This window comes from Lemur catta, chromosome 15 (genome assembly GCF_020740605.2).
Source record: "Lemur catta isolate mLemCat1 chromosome 15, mLemCat1.pri, whole genome shotgun sequence".
NCBI lineage: Eukaryota > Metazoa > Chordata > Mammalia > Primates > Lemuridae > Lemur > Lemur catta.
The window spans coordinates 12,738,098-12,759,368 of record NC_059142.1 but is presented as its reverse complement, the minus strand read 5'-3'; the positions used below and the strand labels follow the sequence as shown (position 1 = coordinate 12,759,368).

Genomic DNA, 21,271 nt, shown 5'->3' with positions numbered 1-21,271 from the left:
TCAGAAAACTGCATTCATGGTGACAGCAGGCCAAACTTGATGCCAAGAGAAAAATCCCTGGAAATAGAACAACATATAATAGTCAAGAGAAGAGATTTAAAACAAACTTGTGAACCTGAACATGAAACTGACAACAGAAAAAGAAACATAGACAAGAAAAAACTGAGCAAATTCTGACTGGAATGAACTAGCATCAAATTAAATCAAAAGTTTCAAAGCAGAGGGGAGAAAGGCTGTAAGGGCCCAGAGGCAGAGCCCTGCAGCTCGTGCTCCCCAGCGCACCCAGGAGGCACTACCCTGGAGCACCAGCGGGGCACCCTTCTCTTCCTCTTAAGGGTGCTCTAGGCATGGAGGAGGAACCCATCTATTACACTAGAAAGGTGGATCCTTTCTAGGCTTCCAACTCGATGGTGAACTGAAATCGTGGTGAAAGGCCTTGTCTGAGTTGCACTTCCTTGTGCTTTCATCCAGAAATTGTGGGCTCTGCAGAAGGAGACAATGACCACCAAGGCTAAGCCTATGTCGAAGTGAGGCATTCCTGAGATCTAGTTAAACTCTATTCTTTTTTTTTTTTCCCAAATTCAGGGGGGAAAAATACAGTGAACAGTTTTAGGCATAATTATCTTCTTACTGTTCATGGATGATATGAGACAAACTCCTGCCTCAGGACCTTTGCACATTCTATTATCTCTTTCTAGAATGCTCTTTCTCCAGAGGCCATTTGCCTAACCCTCTGGCCTCCTTTATGTTCTACTCAGAAGTCAGGACATCCTATCCAATAGTTCAACATCCTACCTCCCTCCACTCACACATTTTATATCCCCCTTTCTTGCTTTATTTTTTCTTTTTTTAGACAGAGTCTCACTCTGTTGCCTGAGCTAGAGTGCTGTGGCATCAGCCTAGCTCACAGCAACCTCAAACTCCTGGGCTCCAGCAATCCTACTGCCTCAGCCTCCCAAGTAGCTGGGACTACAGGCATGCACCACCATGGCTGGCTAATTTTTTCTAGATATTTTTAGTTGTCTAGCTAATTTATTTCTATTTTTAGTAGACACAGAGTCTCGCTCTTGCTCAGGCTGGTCTTGAACTCCTGAACTCAAACCATCCACCTGCCTCGACTTCCCAGAGTGCTAGGATTAACAGGCGTGAGCCACCGCACCCGGCCTATTTTTTCTTAACAGCTATCATTATCTAACATACAATATATTTTATTTACTTATCTTAATTATTGTTTTGTTCTCTCCCCTAGAATGTATGATCCATGAGGTCAAGGATTACGGTCTGTTTTTTTCTTTTTTTTTCACTGCTGTATCCCTAGAACCTACAACCATATTATCTAGATACATACAAATACCGCAAATGAGGACCTACAGTGACTCCCAGGACTGTAACTAGGACTTAAGGAAGATACAAAGAGAGGTGAGATGTTGTCCTTGTCTAGGAGGATACAGACTAGTTGAAGTCAAGACACTTAGGGGCACCCACATCAAATGAACAGTGCAATCAAGTGCCAAACTGAGTGTACCAACAGCAAATTCTGTAATGAGCTGAGCAGGGAGGAGCTGGAGAATATCTGTTGAATGAACAAGCTGTTAGGGCTTCCTGGCTGTAGCTATAATCAGATAAAAGCAGCAAGGAGTCAAAAATGACACTGAGATTTGAGCCAGGGTGACTGGAAAGTTGGTGGTAGTATTGGAAAGTGGGAAAGTTGGGTTGGGCAAAGTGAGTTGTGTTTAAGGCATGTTGACATAACTCATGTCTTGCACTCTACCTGCCAATGCAGACCCACAAATCCAAAGTACTCCCCAACTATTTGTGAAAGTCCCAAAAGGATGTCTGACATGTACCAATGAACAAATCTGGTCATCATGGACTGACACCAGCACTTCTTCCTATTCCAGACTCCTTCCACTGGGTACCAACTTGTCCTGGTTCCCAGTAACACATAAAAAATGTCAGCTATTCTTCCTCTGTCAAGTGCTCCAAACCTCTTAAAGCTGTTAAGAAGCTGTTATTATAGAGTTTTAAAATATTAATGCCACAAGAGACCTTAAAAATCAACTAGTCCAAGCTGCTCATTTAGCAGTTGCACAAAATGAGGAACAAAAAGCTGGAGTCCTCCCCATGGCTTGGTTTAGGGTCCAAGCCAAAACCTGAACTCACAGCCAGGACTAGACTCCCCACCTCCTCCAATTCTGATGGGCCCTGCAGAGTTTGCTTAAAAATATCCACAGTCCTGTTGTACTTTATTCACTTGGCTTATAGGTAGCTTTTTTTTTTTTTTTTTTAAGCCTACAACACCCGATACTCACAAGTGGTCTCCCATCCAGAATGCTGCTCTTCGGTGTGAAACATAATCTTCATGCAGTCTCTGTGGTTATTGCTCTGAACTCACTCTCAGCTGTAGGGCAGTGCTTGCATGCGATAATGGTAAGCTGCGATATTCATTTCACGGAGACAACGCACAGCTCAAGGATGCACAGTCAGGCTTTCCGAGCCTATCCCTTCCCTTTTCCTTCCCTGCAAAGCTGTACAGAAAGCAGGAATATGCCCACCCTCGTGAGGTTCCTCTGTCTAGTCCTCCATGGAAAATCTTATTATTTGTTTGTCAGAACAGAAACAGAATAAATGCCCTTAAAAGGTGATAAGCAAGAGCATGAGGAAGATCATGCCTGCCCGGGCAGCCTCCTCCTTTTCCCACCCAGCCTGCACCAGAACAGACGACAAGCTCAGCGGCCCGTGCCTGGGAAGACACCCAAGATGGGTGTCTGCAGTTTGTCCCCTCTTTGAAAGAAAACAGGGCTTGGGAAGGCTCCTTTTCCCTGCAGGCCAGATGTGGGTTCTGGGAAAAGAAGTGTGGATACAACCCGGAGCTTTAAAATTAGGAAAAGTTTCTACAACAGAAATTATTGGTGGTGTAGGGTAGAAAACCAGGCGGAGGACTAGCTGCCCTCAGCTTCAGAGTTTCAGCGTGGTTAATAGCAGACAATCAGAATCAAAGTAACATGCGTCTTTTCCCTCCGTTGGGCTGGGAGCCCACTTTCCCTCCATTGTTTATCTGATCTCACCTCTTCTTGCTTCAGCGCCTCAATCTCTTTCATCCAAAGAAAAATCCACCTCAGCCTGTGGAATTATAAAAACCTACAAACCAAATACCTTGGACGCAGACTGAAATGCTTAGATAATGCAAAGCCCTGGGTTAGTCATTAGCCTTTGTTTTTCAGAAGGACAAGAAATAAGGTGGGGAAATGTTGACACACCAGTCGCCATAAAATTTAAGTCAAATCTTTACTGATTCTGTATCTTGTCCTGCTAAACCTGGCTTTCAGTTTCTTTTGGTTTTCTAAAAGGGGCAAAGAGCTTTACCTTAATATTAGAAGGGTTGTTACTTTGTAACCTTGATCCTCTAAATGCTTGTTACTGGAATCTTCGACTGTTTGAGCATTTGTCGTAGAAAACTGTCTTTGAGTAAGTACATAAGTTGTAAACTAGTGTTGATCTTAAGATGTTGACTTGACTCATGGACCTGGTCATTATTAACCCTCTGTGACATCACTGTTCTCGCTCTAATTAACTCTACCAATATAAAAACCTCTATGGGTTCTCTGAAAATCAGGACCCATATAAAGGTATTCCTTCTTGTAAAACACACCCACACAAATTAATAAGTAAATCTGCACTCTCCCTTAAAACTGCAGACCCAAACCAAGTAACCCACAAAAATATCTAGGACAAGAAAAGCTCTCTGGGAACATTTCACAGCTTATCAGTGATTTGGTCAGAGCAGATTTGAGGGAGAGGGAAGAAGCCCTTAAGTCAGGGATAGAAAAAGTCTCATCACCCGGCTGGCAGTGATTCAATAGTAAAGACAACATTTCCTGCTCGGACACATTTCTAAGAAAGAATAGACTAGGAGCTGACACTCAGAGCTTACAACGTGTCCACAGACCATTCAACGCAGCCGCATTAGGCAGGTACTATTATTCCCATTTGCTGCTGGGGAAACTTTGGCACAGAAACCTTAAGTAACCAGTCCAAAGTCACTAGTGAGTACCTTTGGCCATGCCTTTGGCCACTGCACTTTACTGATAAAAGAGAGTCATCCTTTCAGTCAACAAATAGTTGAGCGTCTACCATAAACTAGGTAATAAGGAAGCTATACAAATAAATATGGTCTTTGCTCTCAAAGAGGGAGACATTTAATGGGGATAATTTAGTAGGGGAAACAAGATAAGCACGTAAGTAAATAGGAAAGCAGAACAAGATTCGGATTCCTAACAAAGGTATACAAATTTTTTCTATGAGAGTTCAGAGGAGGGAAGAGAACCCCTCAGCCCGCAGCTGTGAGGAAGATGAAGAGGCTTCTCTCAGGAGGTAGAATCTGAGCTGGCCGGGCACGGTGGCTCACGCCTGTAATCCTAGCACTCTGGGAGGCCGAGGCAGGTGGATCGCTCGAGGTCAGGAGTTCGAGACCAGCCTGAGCAAGAGCGAGACCCTGTCTCTACTAAAAATATAGAAAGAAATTATCTGGCCAACTAAAATATATATAGAAAAAATTAGCCGGGCATGGTGGCACATGCCTGTAGTCCCAGCTACCCGGGAGGCTGAGGCAGTAGGATCGCTGGAGCCCAGGAGTTTGAGGTTGCTGTGAGCTAGGCTGACGCCACGGCACTCACTCTAGCCTGGGCAACAGAGTGAGACTTTGTCTCAAAAAAAAAAAAATTAAAAAAAAAAAAAAAAGAATCTGAGCTGGATCTTAAGGAAAGGCAGTGTATTGCCCAGGAGACACTTACGGAAGGACAGAAGTCATTCCTGGCTCAGGGAAAGATATGGCATGTTGGGAAGGCCCATTTGGCCAATGGGTTCTCGTTACGGACTGAAGAGGATGTGAAGGCGACAGGGCAAGTGGAACAAAGCATGAAGCGAGACCCAGGTCTCCTGATGTCCAGTCTAGGGCTGCTTCCACCGCTCTTCATTGCCTCATCAACCAGAGCACTTGCCTGTTTATGATATGAGCTCCTAATCTGAGTCATAACCTCCCTGAGGCTCAAGGCCTTCAGATCTGAGGCTAAGGACTGGCTTGGTTTCAGACCCCTTCCCAGCCTGCTTCCTTCAGCTGGAGCTGGGCTCCTGGCTCTGGCCAGCTGCCAAGAAGTGGAGAGTGACTTTAGGCAAGTCACAGCTTCAGTTTCCTCATTTATGCTACTCTTCTGGTATTTATCACTCCCACCTTGACACAATCACTTTATAAGCTCACAATGGCTTCTCCTGCCTACTATACTGTGATCTCCATTAAGGAAAATCTGGGTCTGATTCAAAGGGTGAACAAGTTGTGTGTGAAATGTGACAGTAAAAAAAAAAAAAAGAAAGAAAGAAAAGGAAAAAAACACAAAGGGTGAATAAGGTTCAGTTCCTCACTTCAAGGAGCCCAAGGTCAAGGGGAGATGACAAGTACAAAATTTACAGTTGCATTATTATATGGTAAACGTAGTGACAGAGTCAGCTTGAAAAGAAAATGTAAGGCCGGGCGCGGTGGCTCACGCCTGTAATCCTAGCACTCTGGGAGGCCGAGGCGGGTGGATCGCTCAAGGTCAGGAGTTCGAGACCAGCTCTGAGCAAGAGCGAGACCCCGTCTCTACTAAAAATAGAAACAAATTAGCTGGCCAACTAAAATATATATAGAAAAAATTAGCTGGGCATGGTGGCGCATGCCTGTAGTCCCAGCTACTTGGGAGGCTGAGGCAGTAGGATCGCTTAAGCCCAGGAGTTTGAGGTTGCTGTGAGCTAGGCTGATGCCACGGCACTCACTCTAGCCAGGGCAACAAAGTGACACTCTGTCTCAAAAAAAAAAAAAGAAAAGAAAATGTACTTAACCAGACTGAGGGAATCAAGGTTTCCTGAGACTACAGCAGCTAAACTGAGATTCACAGCTGAGTAGGAGCCAGCCACAGCTGTGGGATGTGGCGGCCCTTCCAGGAAGAGGAAAGGCACAAAGGCAGGAAACCCTGTGATATCTGCAAAGAACCATAAGCAATCTGGTTAAGCAATTTGGTGGGAGGCAGAGAGTGCCAGAAAGAAGGCAGGAGAGGAAGGACAGGGCCAGGCCCTGTAGGATTTTATATATGTATTTAATATGCCTTTGTCTCATCCAAAATACATAGTAAAATGCATCCTAAGCAGTGGGCCCTCCATAAATATTTTTAAAAATAAATACAGTGAAGCCCACAACTCAGAAGGCTGAGGCAGGAGGATTGCTTGAGGCCAGGAGTTCGAGAGAGACCAGCCTGGGCAACATAAGGAGACCTCATTTCCAAAAAAATAAAAATAAAAAATTAGCTGGGTGTGGTGGTCCCAGTTACTCGGGAGGCTGAGCCAGGAGAATCTCTTGAGCCCTGGAGTTTGAGGTTACAGTGAGCTATGATTGTGCCACTGCACTCCAGCTTGGGTGACAGAGGGAGACCCCGTCTCTAAAGTAAACATATAAATAAATCCACCCTGAAAGTTTAAGTTGTTCTAGCTGCTTGGGTTTGTTCTCCACCTCCCCCCACCCCAGATGACTCGTCACATCCAGGCCTGAGACCAGAGATAGTCATGTTGGAGGGGTGAGAACAGTGGTCCTTTACAACTACCCACAGTGAAGAGTTCAAGATCCATCTGGGGCCGGGCACAGTGGCTCACGCCTGTAATCCTAGCACTCTGGGAGGCTGAGGAGGGCGGATCGTTTGAGTTCAGGAGTTCGAGACCAGCCTGAGCAAGAGCAAGACCCCGTCTCTACTAAAAATAGAAAGAAATTATATGGACAACTAAAAATATATATAGAAAAAATTAGCTGGGCATGGTGGCACATGCCTGTAGTCCCAGCTACTCACTCAGGAGGCTGAGGCAGTAGGATCACTTAAGCCCAGGAGTTTGAGGTTGCTGTGAGCTAGGCTGACGCCATGGCACTCTAGCCTGGGCAACAGAGTGAGATTCTGTCTTAAAAAAATCCATCTGGGAGGAGCCAGGTTGAAGCCACAAGCAATGAGATAGGACTGGGCTTACCTCCTTCTCTGAGATCAAAGGCCAGGTGTTCCTAAGATAGAGAGGGTGGAGGGCTACCCCCGGGGCAGAAGGCAAACACTGGAAGGCAGCAACTTTCATCTGGGATGACCTTCTGCACAGGTGAGGAGTAAGACAGAATCAGCAAGGAGAGTTTATCCCGTGCATGATTCATGAATAAGGGCCTTCATGGTGCCTACTCTGAGGCCAGCCCAGTGCCCCACAAGGCTGTGAGGATTTTGCATCCACTCTTCCCTCCTACCCCCAGCACGAGAATGCTGCTATGAGGTCTTCAAAATAGGAACCCTAACAATTGTCTAGGATTTCAGCTACTTTCTGGGTAATAGGTAAGGAAATTACGAGTGAAAAATCGGAAATTGGAGACTTGGAAAATCCTTGCCACTGCCCCTGCCGCCGCGTGCACTGGATACAGTAAGTGAGCAGGAGGAGCCATCATCTTCTTTCCTGCTGAATGAGGACAGCCTTGCACTCCCTGCAAACTCACCCGCTCCCTATCTAAGAAGTGTTATTTGCCCGGACACCCTGTTCCCTGGGGCACATGGTGCTATAGCATTAGGGTGAGCTGAGCTGGCAAGTGATAGCCTTAGGGCTGTTTAGCCTCTGTGGAGTACCCCAGGGAGCCTGTCCACCAAGAAGCACAGGGATCCTCCAAGTGAGAAGGACTCTGCACCTTGGCAAGTTAGATACTCCGTCTCCTTGGTTATTCTCCATCTCATCCCTTGCTGTTTTGTGAAAATTCAGGGTGAAGCCCAAGGTTTGAGGCACTTCCCATTGAAAACTACAATGACCTATCTTCCCATTTCCATGAGCCCTCTCACCCCACACGTGAACAAATTTGATCTCGGGACACAGCAGTGCCCAGTGATGTTCTCCATTAAGTAACGTTCTTCCGCTTCCTACTTCAAGTATCCATCCGTCAGTGGGCCCCACACACAAGGCACTTTTATAATCCTAGAAATCACAACCACCCCAGGCACACTTTGAACAATAACTGTTCACAGCCGGCTCCACGGCTCCGTTTGAGTGGGTCCCGCCTCTCTTGTTGCAGCCTTTCTAGCGTTCGGCCTCTCTTCAGCCAGAACTCCATTTCCCAAGACATAGAGATCTCTTTTGTCTCAAACTCATTCCAAGAGAAGCATCTGTACTTTATTATTTTTCTTTTCCTCCTCTGCGAGGTCCCTAACACATAGGGAATTTTCGTTATAAATTGTCAATAACTGACTCGCGCATAGGCAGTGGCAGACACCTCTGGCCTAGAGGTGAAGTGAAATTCTAAATTAAGAGACAGGCCCTGGAGTTAGACCATCACCAAGGCTCAAAGCCCAGCTCTGCTTCCCCTCTGTGGAAGGTCGGGGGAGTATCTTAATCTTTACGGGCCTCAGTTTCCTCATGTGTAAATGGGGCAATCGGATAATAGTAGCTATCTGCTGCCAGAGGGTACAATGAAAAAATAATAACAATAGTAGCTGCTCTAGTGGGCTGTTACATTTGTTAATTACAAATATTACATTTGTTAATTTTTTTTTTTGAGACAGAATCTCACTTTATTGCCCGGGCTAGAGTGAGTGCTGTGGCGTCAGCCTAGCTCACAGCAACCTCAAACTCCTGGGCTTAAGTGATCCTACTGCCTCAGCCTCCTGAGTGAATAGCTGGGACTACAGGCATGCGCCACCATGCCCAGCTAATTTTTTCTATATATATTTTTAGTTGGCCAGATAATTTCTTTCTATTTTTAGTAGAGACGGGGTCTCGCTCTTGCTCAGGCTGGTCTCGAATTCCTGACCTCGAGCGATCCACCCGCCTCGGCCTCCCAGAGTGCTAGGATTACAGGAGTGAGCCACCGTGCCCCGCCAATATTTTTCAAATACTTAGAACGGTGCCTGGCACATACTAAGCACAAAAAAGTATTGGATAAATAGATCATGTCTTTTTAATTCTAATCTTCTCAGAGTATTAGAAACACCATTATTTGGTATTACTGTGGGAACCTCAATTTGACCACATTTCTGTCTGGTTTAGCCTGTCCCCTCAGCAGCGAGGCCAACCCTTATCACACATCAAAATCACCTAAGGGGTTTGTGTTTTTTTTAAAAAACACAGATTTTAGGGTTTTATTGGTTCATTCACTCAACAACAACTTGAGCACCTATGATCTCTGAGAATAGGGTAGGTAGTAAAATAGACAAAGTACCTCCTGTCAGTGAACGTACCTCCTAGTGAGGGAGATAGAACGGAAAACTTTTTCTGTAAATGACCAGATGGTAAACCCTTTAGGCTTTGAGGGCCACGCAGTCTCTGTGGAAACCAATCCCTTCTGCCCTTCTAGCAGGAAAGCAGCCACAGAAAATATGTAAACGGTGGGAGTGGCTGTGTTCCACCAGAACTGTACTGATGGACACTGAAATTTGAATTTCATATAATTTTTACATGTTGGGAAATCTGATTCTTCTTTTGATTTTTTCCAACTATTTACAAATGTAAAAACCATTCTTAGCTCGCAGGCCATACAAAAACAAGGTAGGCCAGAGCGATCCCTGAGATGGACGGTAAGTGAACGAGAATGCCATGTAAGGCCTGAGCCACATGCCGCTGTCGCTATGCCACGGAAAGAGGACCAGCCTAGAACTCTGAGCGGGGGTCTGGTCGCAGTCCTACCCTACTGGAGTCCAAGCAAGTCACTTAGGTTTATGGGCCTCATTTTCCTCTGAGGATTAAAACTCTAACAGCGTTGACGATTCTGTGTACAATTAACATGCATTATTTCGTGATTTAAAAATCTACGGACAGGCCTGCCCTCAGCGTCCCGAATCCCAGCCGCACCCCTGGCGCTGCGGGCTCGGGCTGGGGCTGCGTCCCGGGGCCGGAGGGCGGCGCCCTCGCGTGGCAGAAGTAAGTACCAGCGGGTGGCGGACCCGCAGGCGTCGGGAGCCCGGACCCGGCGCCCTTCCGGGCAGAGCGCGCGCCGGCCACTCCCTCCTCAAGCCCGACGTGCCTCCGGCATCCAGGAGCCCTCGGGGTGTGCGTGGCGCCTGAGAGATGCCCTTGTCCCGGGGTCCGTGCGCGGTGGCGGTGCTCGCCCCCCTGGTGCGCCGTGGTAGGAAGATCAGCTCCCTCCGCCGTCGTCGTCTTGCTCTCCCGCGGCCGCGGCGCCTGGGCCGGCTTCCTGCTTCTCCGCTCGCCGGCGGTGCGGCGCCGCGCTCCCGCCAGGTTGAGGGCTTAGCCCCTCCCTCCCCATCCCCGCCCCTTCGCCGAGCTCCCTCCAGGTCCCCGGGTCTTGGCAGTCTGGCCATCTTGTCTCCTGACTCCGGCTCCGTGTCCCGCATGCCCGTTTCCAAGCTACCTACCAGAGGTCTTCAGTTCCCAGAAGAGCAAAAGCGTCTCTGGACCTAGGTGGGGAAAGAGCTGGCTGTGACCTTGGCGCTGTCCTGAAGGGCCTAGCCTTGGGCTGAATGGCAGCACCCGCGCTGGGCCGTCTGGCACTGACCCACCTGCTGGTGGCTCTCTTCGGCATGGGCTCGTGGGCTGCCGTCAATGGGATCTGGGTGGAGCTGCCTGTGGTGGTAAAAGATCTTCCAGAGGGTGAGTGGGAGGGAGGTGCAGGGAAGCTGGGGCAGGTGCGCCCAGGAAGGGGGGCTGCGGATGCTCTTTGTCCCTTAGCCATCGTGCCTGTGACATGGCATCATTCCTTCCCTGCAGGTTGGAGCCTCCCCTCATACCTCTCTGTGTGTGTGGCGCTGGGGAACCTGGGTCTGCTGGTGGTGACCCTGTGGAGGCGGCTGGCACCGGGCAAGGGCGAGCAGGTCCCCATCCGGGTGGTACAGGCGCTGACCGTGGTGGGCACAGCCCTGCTGGCCCCTCTGTGGCATCACGTGGCACCAGTGGCAGGGCAGCTCCACTCTGTGGCCTTCCTAACACTGGCCTTGGTCTTGGCACTGGCCTGCTGCACCTCTAATGTCACTTTCCTGCCCTTCCTGAGCCACCTGCCACCTCCCTTCTTAAGGTCTTTCTTCTTGGGTCAGGGGCTCAGTGCCCTGCTGCCCTGTGTGCTGGCCCTAGTGCAGGGTGTGGGCCGCCTCAAGTGCCCGCCAGCCCCCACCAACGCCACCTCTGGTCCCCCGCTTCACATCCCTGAGCGTTTTCCTGCCAGCACCTTCTTCTGGGCACTGACCGCCCTTCTGGTCACTTCAGCTGCTGCCTTCCATGGTCTCCTGTTGCTGTTGCCATCACTACCATCTGTACCTGCAGGGGGCCCAGGGCCTGAACTGCAAGTGGCAACCCCAGGAACAGAGGAGGAGGAGGAAGAGGCCTTGCCATTGCAGGAGCCACCGAGCCAGGCAGTGGGCACCAACTGTGGCCCAGATCCTGAGACCCACTGGTGGCTCTCGGCCCAGGGTGCCTGCCTGCTGGGCCTGCTGGCCGTCACCAGTGCACTGACCAACGGTGTGCTGCCTGCAGTGCAGAGCTTTTCCTGCTTGCCCTACGGGCGCCTGGCCTACCACCTGGCTGTGGTGCTGGGCAGTGCCGCCAACCCCCTTGCCTGCTTCCTGGCCATGGGTGTGCTGTGCAGGTGCACAAGGGGCCCTAAGCCTGTGGGTGGGTGGAACTTAGGGGTGGGGGCTGGGTCCTGGTGCAGCTAGCCCTGAGTCTCTGCTCACCCCCCACAGGTCCCTGGCAGGGCTGGGTGGTCTCTCTCTGCTGGCTGGACTCTTTGGGGCATACCTGATGGTGCTGGCAAGCCTGAGCCCCTGCCCGCCCCTGGTGGGCACCTCTGCAGGGGTGGTCCTTGTGGTGAGCACAGTGGGAACATGAAGTGGGGAGGGGGGTTTGCCCTGGAGCAGGGGCACATGATGCTCAGCCTTCTGCTATGTCCCCCCTCTCAGGTGCTGTCGTGGGTGCTGTGTCTGGGCATGTTCTCATATGTGAAGGTGGCCACCAGCTCCCTGCTGCATGGCAGGGGCCGGCCTGCATTGCTGGCAGCTGGCGTGGCCATCCAGGTGGGCTCCGTGCTCGGCGCTGGAGCCATGTTCCTTCCCACCAGCGTCTACCGTGTGTTCCGCAGTGGAAAGGATTGTGTGGACCCCTGCAAACCCTGAGCCTGGGCAGATGGGGCCCTCACTCCACCCCATCTGTCTTCACCTTGAGGCTGCCACAGTGCCCTAGTGCCTCCAGCCCAAGCAGGCCTCCCCACACGTGGGCACGCTCATGGACACTTCAGGGCAGGGTGAAGACCAAAGAGCAGGCTTGGAGCCAGGGATAGGTTGGGGCCGTGGGCTTGGACTGGGTCTGAGATTGTCATGAGATTTGTACAATAAAGCATTTTTATTAAAAAAAAAATCTGATGAAAACCTTACAAGAAAAATTTAATGAAATCAGAGAATTGGGTTAATTTTTCAGATATATTCTCTAATGTTCAATTAGATTCAAATACAGATTGTAATGCTTTTCTCATCATATCCACAGCTGCTCTCTTCTGTGGGTTTTCTTGTCCAAAATCTTTCCTAGTGATTCTGTCATTTGCTATGGAATTGTCCCTTAAAGATATTCTAACATGCACTCATTTGCACAGATTTCTAAAAATCCTGTTTCCTGATCATCGTTCTTTCCCTTCTGTAGTTCTTCCACAACCTAACAGTGCTAAGTGCTTAGTGTAGGTAGGAGTTCAATAAATACTTGCTGAACAAACATTTTAGGATCCATTTTCAGATGACAGCAATGGATACTTTGGGGTGATGGAAACATGGATTACTTCAACTTTCTTCCTTCTACTTTTCGGTATTTGTAAAATTTCAAACAAAGCAAACCCCAATCTAAAACCTCCTCTAGTAAGGTCAACCTTTCCCCTAAGGTCGACCCACTTCCCCTGCAAAGTCGCTATGGCAGAAGTGGCTTAATGAATACTTCTCTTCCCTTTTTTTGGAACTCAAGAGCATCCACGAAGAGGGGGACATGCTAACTCTGAAACGTGTCAGGTCGTCCCTTCTGGAAAAAGAAGATGGCAGCTAGTCCTGGAGGAAGAAGAAATCCCCGCAGGGCCCCTGCTTTCCCCGCGCCACCTAGCTCCCTCCCCACCCCAGGACCAGGCCTCCGGACCCAACTCCAGCCGCGCGGAACAGCAGCCCAGACTTTTGCGCGTGCGTCCTCCCGCCCCGCCCCCGGGAGACTCATGGGCGCGCACGGCCGCGGGGCCCCGCACGGCCTGGCTCTCTCAAGGCTTTGTGAGCGCGCATGCGAAGGCGGCCTTTGAGGGAACGTGCGCCTCTTCTCCCCCTGGCGGACAATAGTGGAACAACAGGGTTTGGGGAGAAGTTTTGGTGGGTAGCGGGGTGCCAGCCATTGCGGAGGGCTGAGCTGCAGAGGAGCTTTGACGTCTCTTGCGACCTGACTTCATTTTGCAGCACTTTCCTTCTTTCCCAAGGCTTCATTTTCAGTTCAGAGCAAGGAATAAGGGATAGCACCAACCTTGAGTTCCTAATATGTGCTAGGCCCTTTGCACATATTATCTCATCAAATCTTCCCAACAGCTTGAGTTATTAGTCCTATTATAGAGAGAAAAAGGAAACTGAGGCCCAGAGAACACGACTTACTCAGAGTAACACAGCTAATTAGTGAGGAGGCAAGAGTCCAAGTCTGTGTGCTCCAAGGGTTCTGATTATAGCCCTAACCTGCTGGGGTGGGGCCCTGGATTTGGAGAAAGGAGAGCTTCTCCTCTCCAGCTGAGAAGGCTCTGCGAGAATGCCCAGTTTCCCCAGTCATTTGTAAAAAAGCTTTAAAGGATTGGAGCTCATTTTCCCAGGTATCTGAAAACCTCCAGGGTGGGGGTTAGGAACTGGAGAAGGAATTCCCTCACTTCTTAACACATTGACTGCCACACCAGAAGAAAATTTTCCTTGTGGCCACGGTGTTTTATTACGAAAATAGAATAAAAACTTCGAAAACAAAATGATCCTTTCTAATTTAATGAAAATTTTATTTTTAATTTTTTTCTGTGCGTGAGTTATATACAACTTGAAAAATAGTTCTCACAGTTCCCAAGGTGAAGAGACATGTGAGTTACATATGCTTGTGAGTTACATATGCTTCATGAGGCTGCAGAGTCAAAACTAACGTGAGTTAAATACAACTCATAAGGCAGTTAAGGTGTTAAGGGAAGGAGGGTAGGTGGGGGAAGGAACTGGAGGAGTTGAGGTGGAGATCCTCATCAAGGAGGAGACTATCAGGGACATTGCAGGTTAATGTCAGCTCCTACAACTGTGGAATTGTTTAGGGATGAGAGAAGCGGTTTCTACAACTCACATCTGGTGACCAGACCTTTAGATGTAACATACTCTATCCAGATCATGCCACAGTCTCCTCTTGCCTTTCAAGAGACAGACCAGGCATATAGGGAGAGCCTGTAAGCCACATTAGGTTAATTAGGATACTTAAAACTAGACCACCCTGGATGGTGTTCCCTAAAATTCCACTGGTACAGGAAATAGGACCCCAGTGATGCCCAGGGTCCCCAAGACTCCTTATAAAGGAATAAGATGATGGTACAAGTAGCATGTGACTCATCAGGAGTGGTGGATCTTCATGAGTAGAAACTACCCACAGTCCCCCTGAACCAAAGTGACATCAGGTAGCTGTGAACACTAAATCTTTAAAAGGGAAAAGAACAATTTCAAACCAAACCAAATTAGAAACTATGAATATAGAAAGGCATAAGTAAGACTATTAAAAAAAAATACATTGAGATCTCCAAATTTGTTCAAGATACAAAAATTCTAGGTGATGGAACAAAATGTCTAAATGAATAACCAACAAAAGGAAAGAAATCTCCAAAGAAAGAAATGAAGAAAAGCCAACTGAATTTCCAAGGAAACCAAGGGTGAAACTGTAGAAATGTCAAAATTGAGTGAGCTAGAAAACTGGCAGATTGTTTAGGTGACTTCGCATGATTCCAGAGGCCCACAAAATAGCGGCTCTCACTTCTTCACAGGGCAACTTGGAAGAGACGAGAATCTAGAGGCAGGCTCATGAAATAGTTCAGAAGACCTAATTTGAGAAGGCCAGTGGTTTCTAGCAGAGATGATATCTGATGTTCCAGAGGGATGAGATAGAGTCTGGGCTTTAGTTAGTTTGACCTGGGTTGGAATCCTAACTTTGCCACTCAAGAACTGTATGAATTTGGTCAACTCATTAATCTAATCAAACCTTAGTCTTCAGAAGATGGGCACAGTGGCATGCATCTGTAGTCCCAGCTACTTGGGAGGCCGAGGTGGGAGGATCGCTTAAGCCCAGGCAACATAGCAAGACCCTGTCTCTCAAAAAGATAAAGATTGAAAAAAAATCTCAATCTTCCTATCTGAAAAAATGGAGACAAAAGACCTACTTTACAGGGTTATTTTTAAGGACTAAATGAAATGCGTGTGGAATGCTGGCACGTGTAGCACAGGTAAGAGACTGATGGGCACTTCTCTGAATAAAATCTAAACATCCATCAGGTGGATGACCACATTATTAAAGATTGACTTGGAAGACTGGAGAAGTGGGTTTTTAAGATGGTAGATAACCTATGCAGCTACTGTCATGCCACACACACACAAAAAGATAGATAATACATATTTATGTAAGGCAGGGTCTTTAGGAAAAATAATCCAACTGTATTTTTTTTTTTTTATAGACAGGGTCTTGCTCTGTTGCCTGGGTAGAGTGCAGTGGCACAATTATAGCTCACTGCAATCTCAAACACCTAGGCTTAAGCGATCTTCCTGCCTCAGCCTCCTGAGTAACTGGGACCACAGGCGCATGCCACCACATCCAGCTAATTTTTCCATTTTTCTATAGATGGGATCTTGCTATGTTGCTCAGGCTGGTCTCAAACTCCTGGCCTCAAGTGATCCTCCCACCTTGGCCTCGTAAAGTGCTAGGATTACAGGCATGAGCCCCCAGGCTGGGCCCCAACTGTGTTTTAAACTAGCAAGCTGTCTTTCCCATCTCGACTCCCACAGCACTCTATCACTCAACTCACTCTAACCTGCAGAGAACTTTGTTTTCTCTTTTTTTTTTTTTCCTGAAACAGAGTCTCACTTGGTTGTCCAGGCTAGAGTGCCATGGTGTCAGCCTAGCTCACAGCAACCTCAAACTCCTGGGCTCAAGCTATCCTTCTGTCTCAGCCTCCCTAGTAGCTGGGACTTAGCCGTGTGCCACCACACCCAGCTAATTTTTTCTATATATATTTTTAGTTGTCCAGCTAATTTCTTTCTATTTTTAGTGGAGATGGGGTCTCCCTCTTGCTCAGGTTGGTCTCAAACTCCTGACTTCAAGCAATCCTCCTGCCTCAGTCTCCCAGAATGCTAGGATTACAGGCGTGAGCCCCCGCGCCCGGCCAAGAATTTTGTATTCTATCACTTTCTTTCACACTTTTAGTCTGCCCGACCAAATTATAAACTGCTCAAGTAAACACTTGCCAAAGTATCCATTACATTCCAGATCTTGGCTCATGGTCAGTAGGTCTTCGAAGACCTGGCAGTTAAAGGCGCCAAAATAAAGGTAGCCCCCATCAGGTGCAGAAACCAAGAGTGAACCTAATCGCATCCTTGCCAGAGCTGTGGTTTGGCCACGCAGTTGGGATAATATAGCTACGGTTTTGGCTGTTGGCACCTCAAGACTGACCTCACAAAGCTGCAGAGAAGCAGCTCTAAGTTTCAAGCGGGTGGAAGTGTTTTCCTGAGAAGAGGAGGAAAACACGGATTGCAGAGTTTGGCAAGCTGAAGGCAGAGCAGGGATGTGATCTCATTTATGACAGGGCATTGTCACGGGCTTTTTGCTCCAAGCCAGAACATTAAAACAAGCAGGTAGCATCTCTCTTAAAAAGTCTTAAGACAAATAAAATACCACTGGCAATACTGAATACACCCTGCCAGAAGGCAAGTAACACAGCTAGGATGAAAACAATCAGTTAGGTGCAGCCAGCTTCCCCAGCACGCTCACTATCCGGAGAAGTTGTGGCTACTTGGGAGAACTTTCAGGCAAATTAGGTGACTTAACGAGGCAGAACCCCTCCGTAACCCCCAAATCCTTCCCTAGTAGCAAGAGCCAGTGGGGCATCGACAGGCTGGTCGTCCCTCTACCTCCCTTTCCCTCTGTCCAGGAGTATGAGTGGTATTCTGGGCAGAGATGGAGACTCTGGACAGGAGAAAAAGAAAGCAGGGGAAAAAAGAATGGGTCATGCACCCTGAAGAGAGGAGATGTAACCCTGGAAGTTCAGAAAAACAAGATAGACACATTCTTCTATGTTGATCTGGGTGGTGACTACAAGGGAGCACACATGTAAAAATTCACTGAGACGTACACTTAGGATCTGTGCATTTTACTTATGTAACCTACACCTTCATTAAAACCCCAAAGCAAAAACCAGCCACAAGCTGCCTCTGTTTGCTATCCTTTATTAAAGAGCTCCACATCGTCGTGGGACTCTAGCCAAACCAGTCAGGTCCCCCAAATATAGCAGGAGGCCTGGAAGGGGAGGGGGAATGACTTATGATCTCACCACACCTCCCTGGAAACAGAAACCCACCACAGACAGACAGACAGACAGGGGCTGGGGAGGAGAACTAGCCCTACTCTCAGTTCTCTCCTCCTTCCCCCCCACTCGAAAAGAAAGTCAAACACTGGCTACGCGGCACCCAGCCCCCCACCCCACCCATAGCAGCGTTTGTGGGCCCCCCTCTGCAAGGGGCGGCCCGAGGCAGCTTCCTAGCGCTCTTCCTTCACTTTGGTTTGCTCCTGGCAACTCTGTGCCCTATTCCTTCCCTCAGCCTCCCGCTCAGTCTCCCCATGTCTTCTATCACCTACTCGGACCTTCTCTCTCATCTCCTGGGCCTCCCTGCCCCAGCGCTTCTGGGGAAGCAGCATCTTGGGCGTCTCCCATCCTCCTAGCAAGGGGCCCCACCAGGCCCTCTCTGCCCCATGAGGGACTCACACGGCCGCCCCACTGTCCTTGAGGTCAGGGGCTGAGCGCTGCCGTCTCATTCTCGGGGGAGTAGTGTATGGGGGATAGCGGGGCCCTGGGGGCCGCTGGGCTGGGTAAGGTTGGGGCTGCTGGGGATAATAGTTGTGCTTTTTGGGCTGGAAGTGCTGGGGTTCAGGCTGAGCAGAACCCCCACCCCTGGATCGGCTCCCTCCGTCCATGGAGTTCCTGCGAGGGCGGTGGGACCTGCGGGGACTTGGAGGCCTGCGGGCAGGGGTGGCTGGAGGGGGAGTGACCTCCTCAGGGGGTTGGGGTGGAGCTGGGGCCTCCCCGCTCCCCGTCCCTGGCCAGGACTCCCGGTGCTGGGGGTTGCTCTTGAAGGGGAAGCGTAGCTTGCAGTCGTGAGGGGGCACGAAGCGGGCTGGAGGCCTGCGCAGCCCCCCGCCCCGGCCCCCCGAGCCCTGCAGTCCCTGCAGCCGCAGCTGCTCCTGCTTGAGCCAGCGAAGGCGGCCACGACGAAAGGCAGGGTCCTCTTCCATCAGCCGTGACACCCGCTCCCAGCTGGACAGGGGCGGTGAGGGGGGCCTGGCTGAAGGTGCACGGTCACCGGGGGCTGCCTCCTCTACCGCCTCTGATTCTTCCGGGGAGGCCCAAGGGACCTCTCCGGCTTCTTCGTTCTCATCCTCATGATCCTGCGAGGGAGGAAGGTTGAGAGAAAAGGAGGATATGAGAACTGAATCCTGAGACATGTGGAGTCAGGAGGATAAGTTAGAAGGACCTAGAGATAAGGCAGCTAGAAGAGTAGGAGTTTAGGATGGTCTGAGCTCAATCATGACCTTGCCACTTCCTGGCTGTGCAGTTGGATCTTTGGCTCGTAACCTCTCTGTGCCTCAGTTTCCTCATCTTTAAGATGATGTCAATAATAACAGTACCTGATGCATAGTGCTGTTGTCAAAAATTATATTTCACACAGAGAAGAAGATTGCGGGGAAGGATAGGAAAAGCAGCACAGGGTTGGCTGCAATGAATAGACAGGAGGATTCATAAGAAGTAATTGTTTCAGTAATGGCCTGCAGGAAGTGCCGGACAAGCTTTGTGGCCATCTGGGGGGAAAGTGTTGTAGGCAGCAGGAACAGCAGGTGCAAAGGCCCTGAGGCCGGAGCATGCCCAGCACGGTCAAGGAGCAGCAAGGAAGACAGTGGGGCTGAAGCAGACGGTGCACTCAGAGGCAAGCCTTCAGGAACCACAAGCTACAACTCTGAATGACTGCCTGCTGTCCCCCACGAGACAGCAAGACTAAAGTAGAAATCTGGTCTGTGGTTTCACTGACCCCAGTGGCTAGCGCAATGCCTGTCACATGGTAGGCACTCAAATGTTTATTTATTGAGAGAACACATGCGAAACAGGACTAGGTGATAACACTAGAACTCACAGGCTATGTGAAGATTAAACAAGGTAACACAGAACGCATTGGCTACCACAGAGTAAATGGTAGTACAGACAGGTGAGCATTCTTCAAGCAATAACTTAAAAATTATACACTTGATATCAGTGGTTCTCAAACTTTATATTTCAGAACTACCTGGGGAGCTTATTATAAATGCAGATTCATCCCCAAAGATGTGGATTTCAGTAGGTCTGGGGTGGAAGCCAGGAATCTGCATTTTTAATTAGCAGCCTGGTGACTGTGAGGCACGTGATTCACAAGCTACACTGAGATAATCTGTGCTGTACTTCAGTACAATTTTTCCAAAGACAGAGGGGGAAGGAGGTGGAAGGTTCAGGTTCCTAAAGGGAAGATCTAAGGGTGGGGAGAACAGGAGGGAGAAGGCCGGGCCAGGGGCCCCCTACCTGGGTCAGGGGAATGACCCTCTCCATGCGGAGCATGCGGTCCCTCAGGGCCTGCAGCTCGCGGTCCTTGCTGCTGTTCTGCAGCTTCACCTCCTGCAGAATCCCCGTCAGCTTGTCGATGTGGGCCCGGAGGTCCTCCACCTCCGCCCCGCGGGCTCCCTCCTCACTGCCACCGCTGCCACCTCCACCTCCTTCCTCCTCGCCCACCGTGTCCCAGACATCCCGGGCCACGGCCCTCCAGGCGTCTCCAGGGCCCTCGGGCTTGCCATAGGTGCGACACAGCTCCCGCATCTTGAGGGCGGCCAGGGCCTCGATCTCTGCCCGCCCGTGGCGGAAGTCAGCGAGAGCCACCTCGTAACAGATCTCCTTTACTGCCTGCATCTTCAGGTCAGCCATGGTGGCCCAGCGGGGGTCTTTGCCCTGCAGCCGCCGCCGCTGGGGGATCTGGTAGACCCTGCGAGGAGCCCTGCGCTTGCCGCTGCTGGGCAGGCCACAGCGTTTGACGATGGTCTGCACCGTGGTAGGGGGCAGCTGCTCCCGCAAGGAGGAGATCAGCCTCCAGCTCTCCTCGCAGGAGCGCTTGTCAGAGTCGTCCCCGCTGTCAGAATCCGCATACTGGGACCAGAGAGAGAAGAGGAGGAGAGGACTCAGGGCATCCAGAGCCCATGTGGCCCAGCCCAGAGTGTCCCAATGACACCGGACACACCCCCTGCAGAGCTCCTGGGTTCAAGGCTGCTCCACCCCTGACTGACAGCACCCTTGGGTACACTGCTTAACCTCTGCTCCTTACACAGTGAAGCTCAGGACAGTATCTGCCTCACAGATGTGTGCTCAGGATTAAGTGGCTGGAACAGAAAAAGTCATCCTAAGTATTAGCTGTAGCTAATCAAATCTGAGATTTTGTACAAAATTTAAAAGCCCATTTAAAGAACTATCTTGGCCAAGTACGGTGGCTCACACCTGCAATCCTAGCACTCTGGGAGGCTGAGGCGGGCGGATTGTTTGAGCTCAGGAGTTCGAGACCAGCCTGAGCAAGAGCGAGACCCCATCTCTACTAAAAATAGAAAGAAATTATATGGACAGCTAAAAAACATATACATAGAAAAATTAGCTGGGCATGGTGGCGCATGCCTGTAGTCCCAGCTACTTGGGAGGCTGAGGCAGAAGGATTGCTTGAGCCCAGGAGTTTGAGGTTGCTGTGAGCTAGGCTGATGCCACGGCACTCACTCCAGCCTGGGCAACAGAGTGAGACTCTGTCTAAAAAAAAAAAAAAAAAAAAATCTTAAGTAAATGGCAGCAGAGGTGGTACTTGGATGAAATGAGAATGATAAAGGCAGCCCAGGATCGACTGGAGTCTAGCAGGCCCTGGTCAGCTGGGAGGAGCTTTAGTTCCCGCAGGCAACGGTTTTC

At 49.7% G+C, this 21,271-nt stretch overlaps 2 protein-coding genes across 3 annotated transcripts in view; one reads left to right on the top strand and one right to left on the bottom strand.

Annotated features, from left to right (window-relative positions):
* The first annotated feature begins 9,992 nt into the window (after positions 1–9,992).
* On the top strand, positions 9,993–12,404 carry SLC52A1 (solute carrier family 52 member 1). The gene is made up of 4 exons (XM_045527144.1): positions 9,993–10,638; positions 10,756–11,626; positions 11,724–11,847; positions 11,940–12,404. The coding sequence occupies exons 1-4, from the start codon at positions 10,509–10,511 to the stop codon at positions 12,150–12,152; spliced, it is 1,338 nt and encodes a 445-aa protein (XP_045383100.1). The 5' UTR covers positions 9,993–10,508; the 3' UTR covers positions 12,153–12,404.
* Positions 12,405–17,469: 5,065 nt separating this feature from the next.
* The window catches only part of KIF1C (kinesin family member 1C), a 22,968-nt gene continuing 19,166 nt past the window's right edge, over positions 17,470–21,271 (bottom strand). For both annotated transcript variants that reach the window (XM_045527138.1, XM_045527137.1), the window contains 2 exons: positions 19,862–20,476; positions 17,470–18,702 (listed from right to left, as the gene is read on the bottom strand). In XM_045527138.1, the coding sequence (XP_045383094.1) occupies positions 18,019–18,702; positions 19,862–20,476 (1,299 nt within the window). In that variant the 3' untranslated portion in view covers positions 17,470–18,018. The remainder of the gene's footprint in view (positions 18,703–19,861; positions 20,477–21,271) is intronic.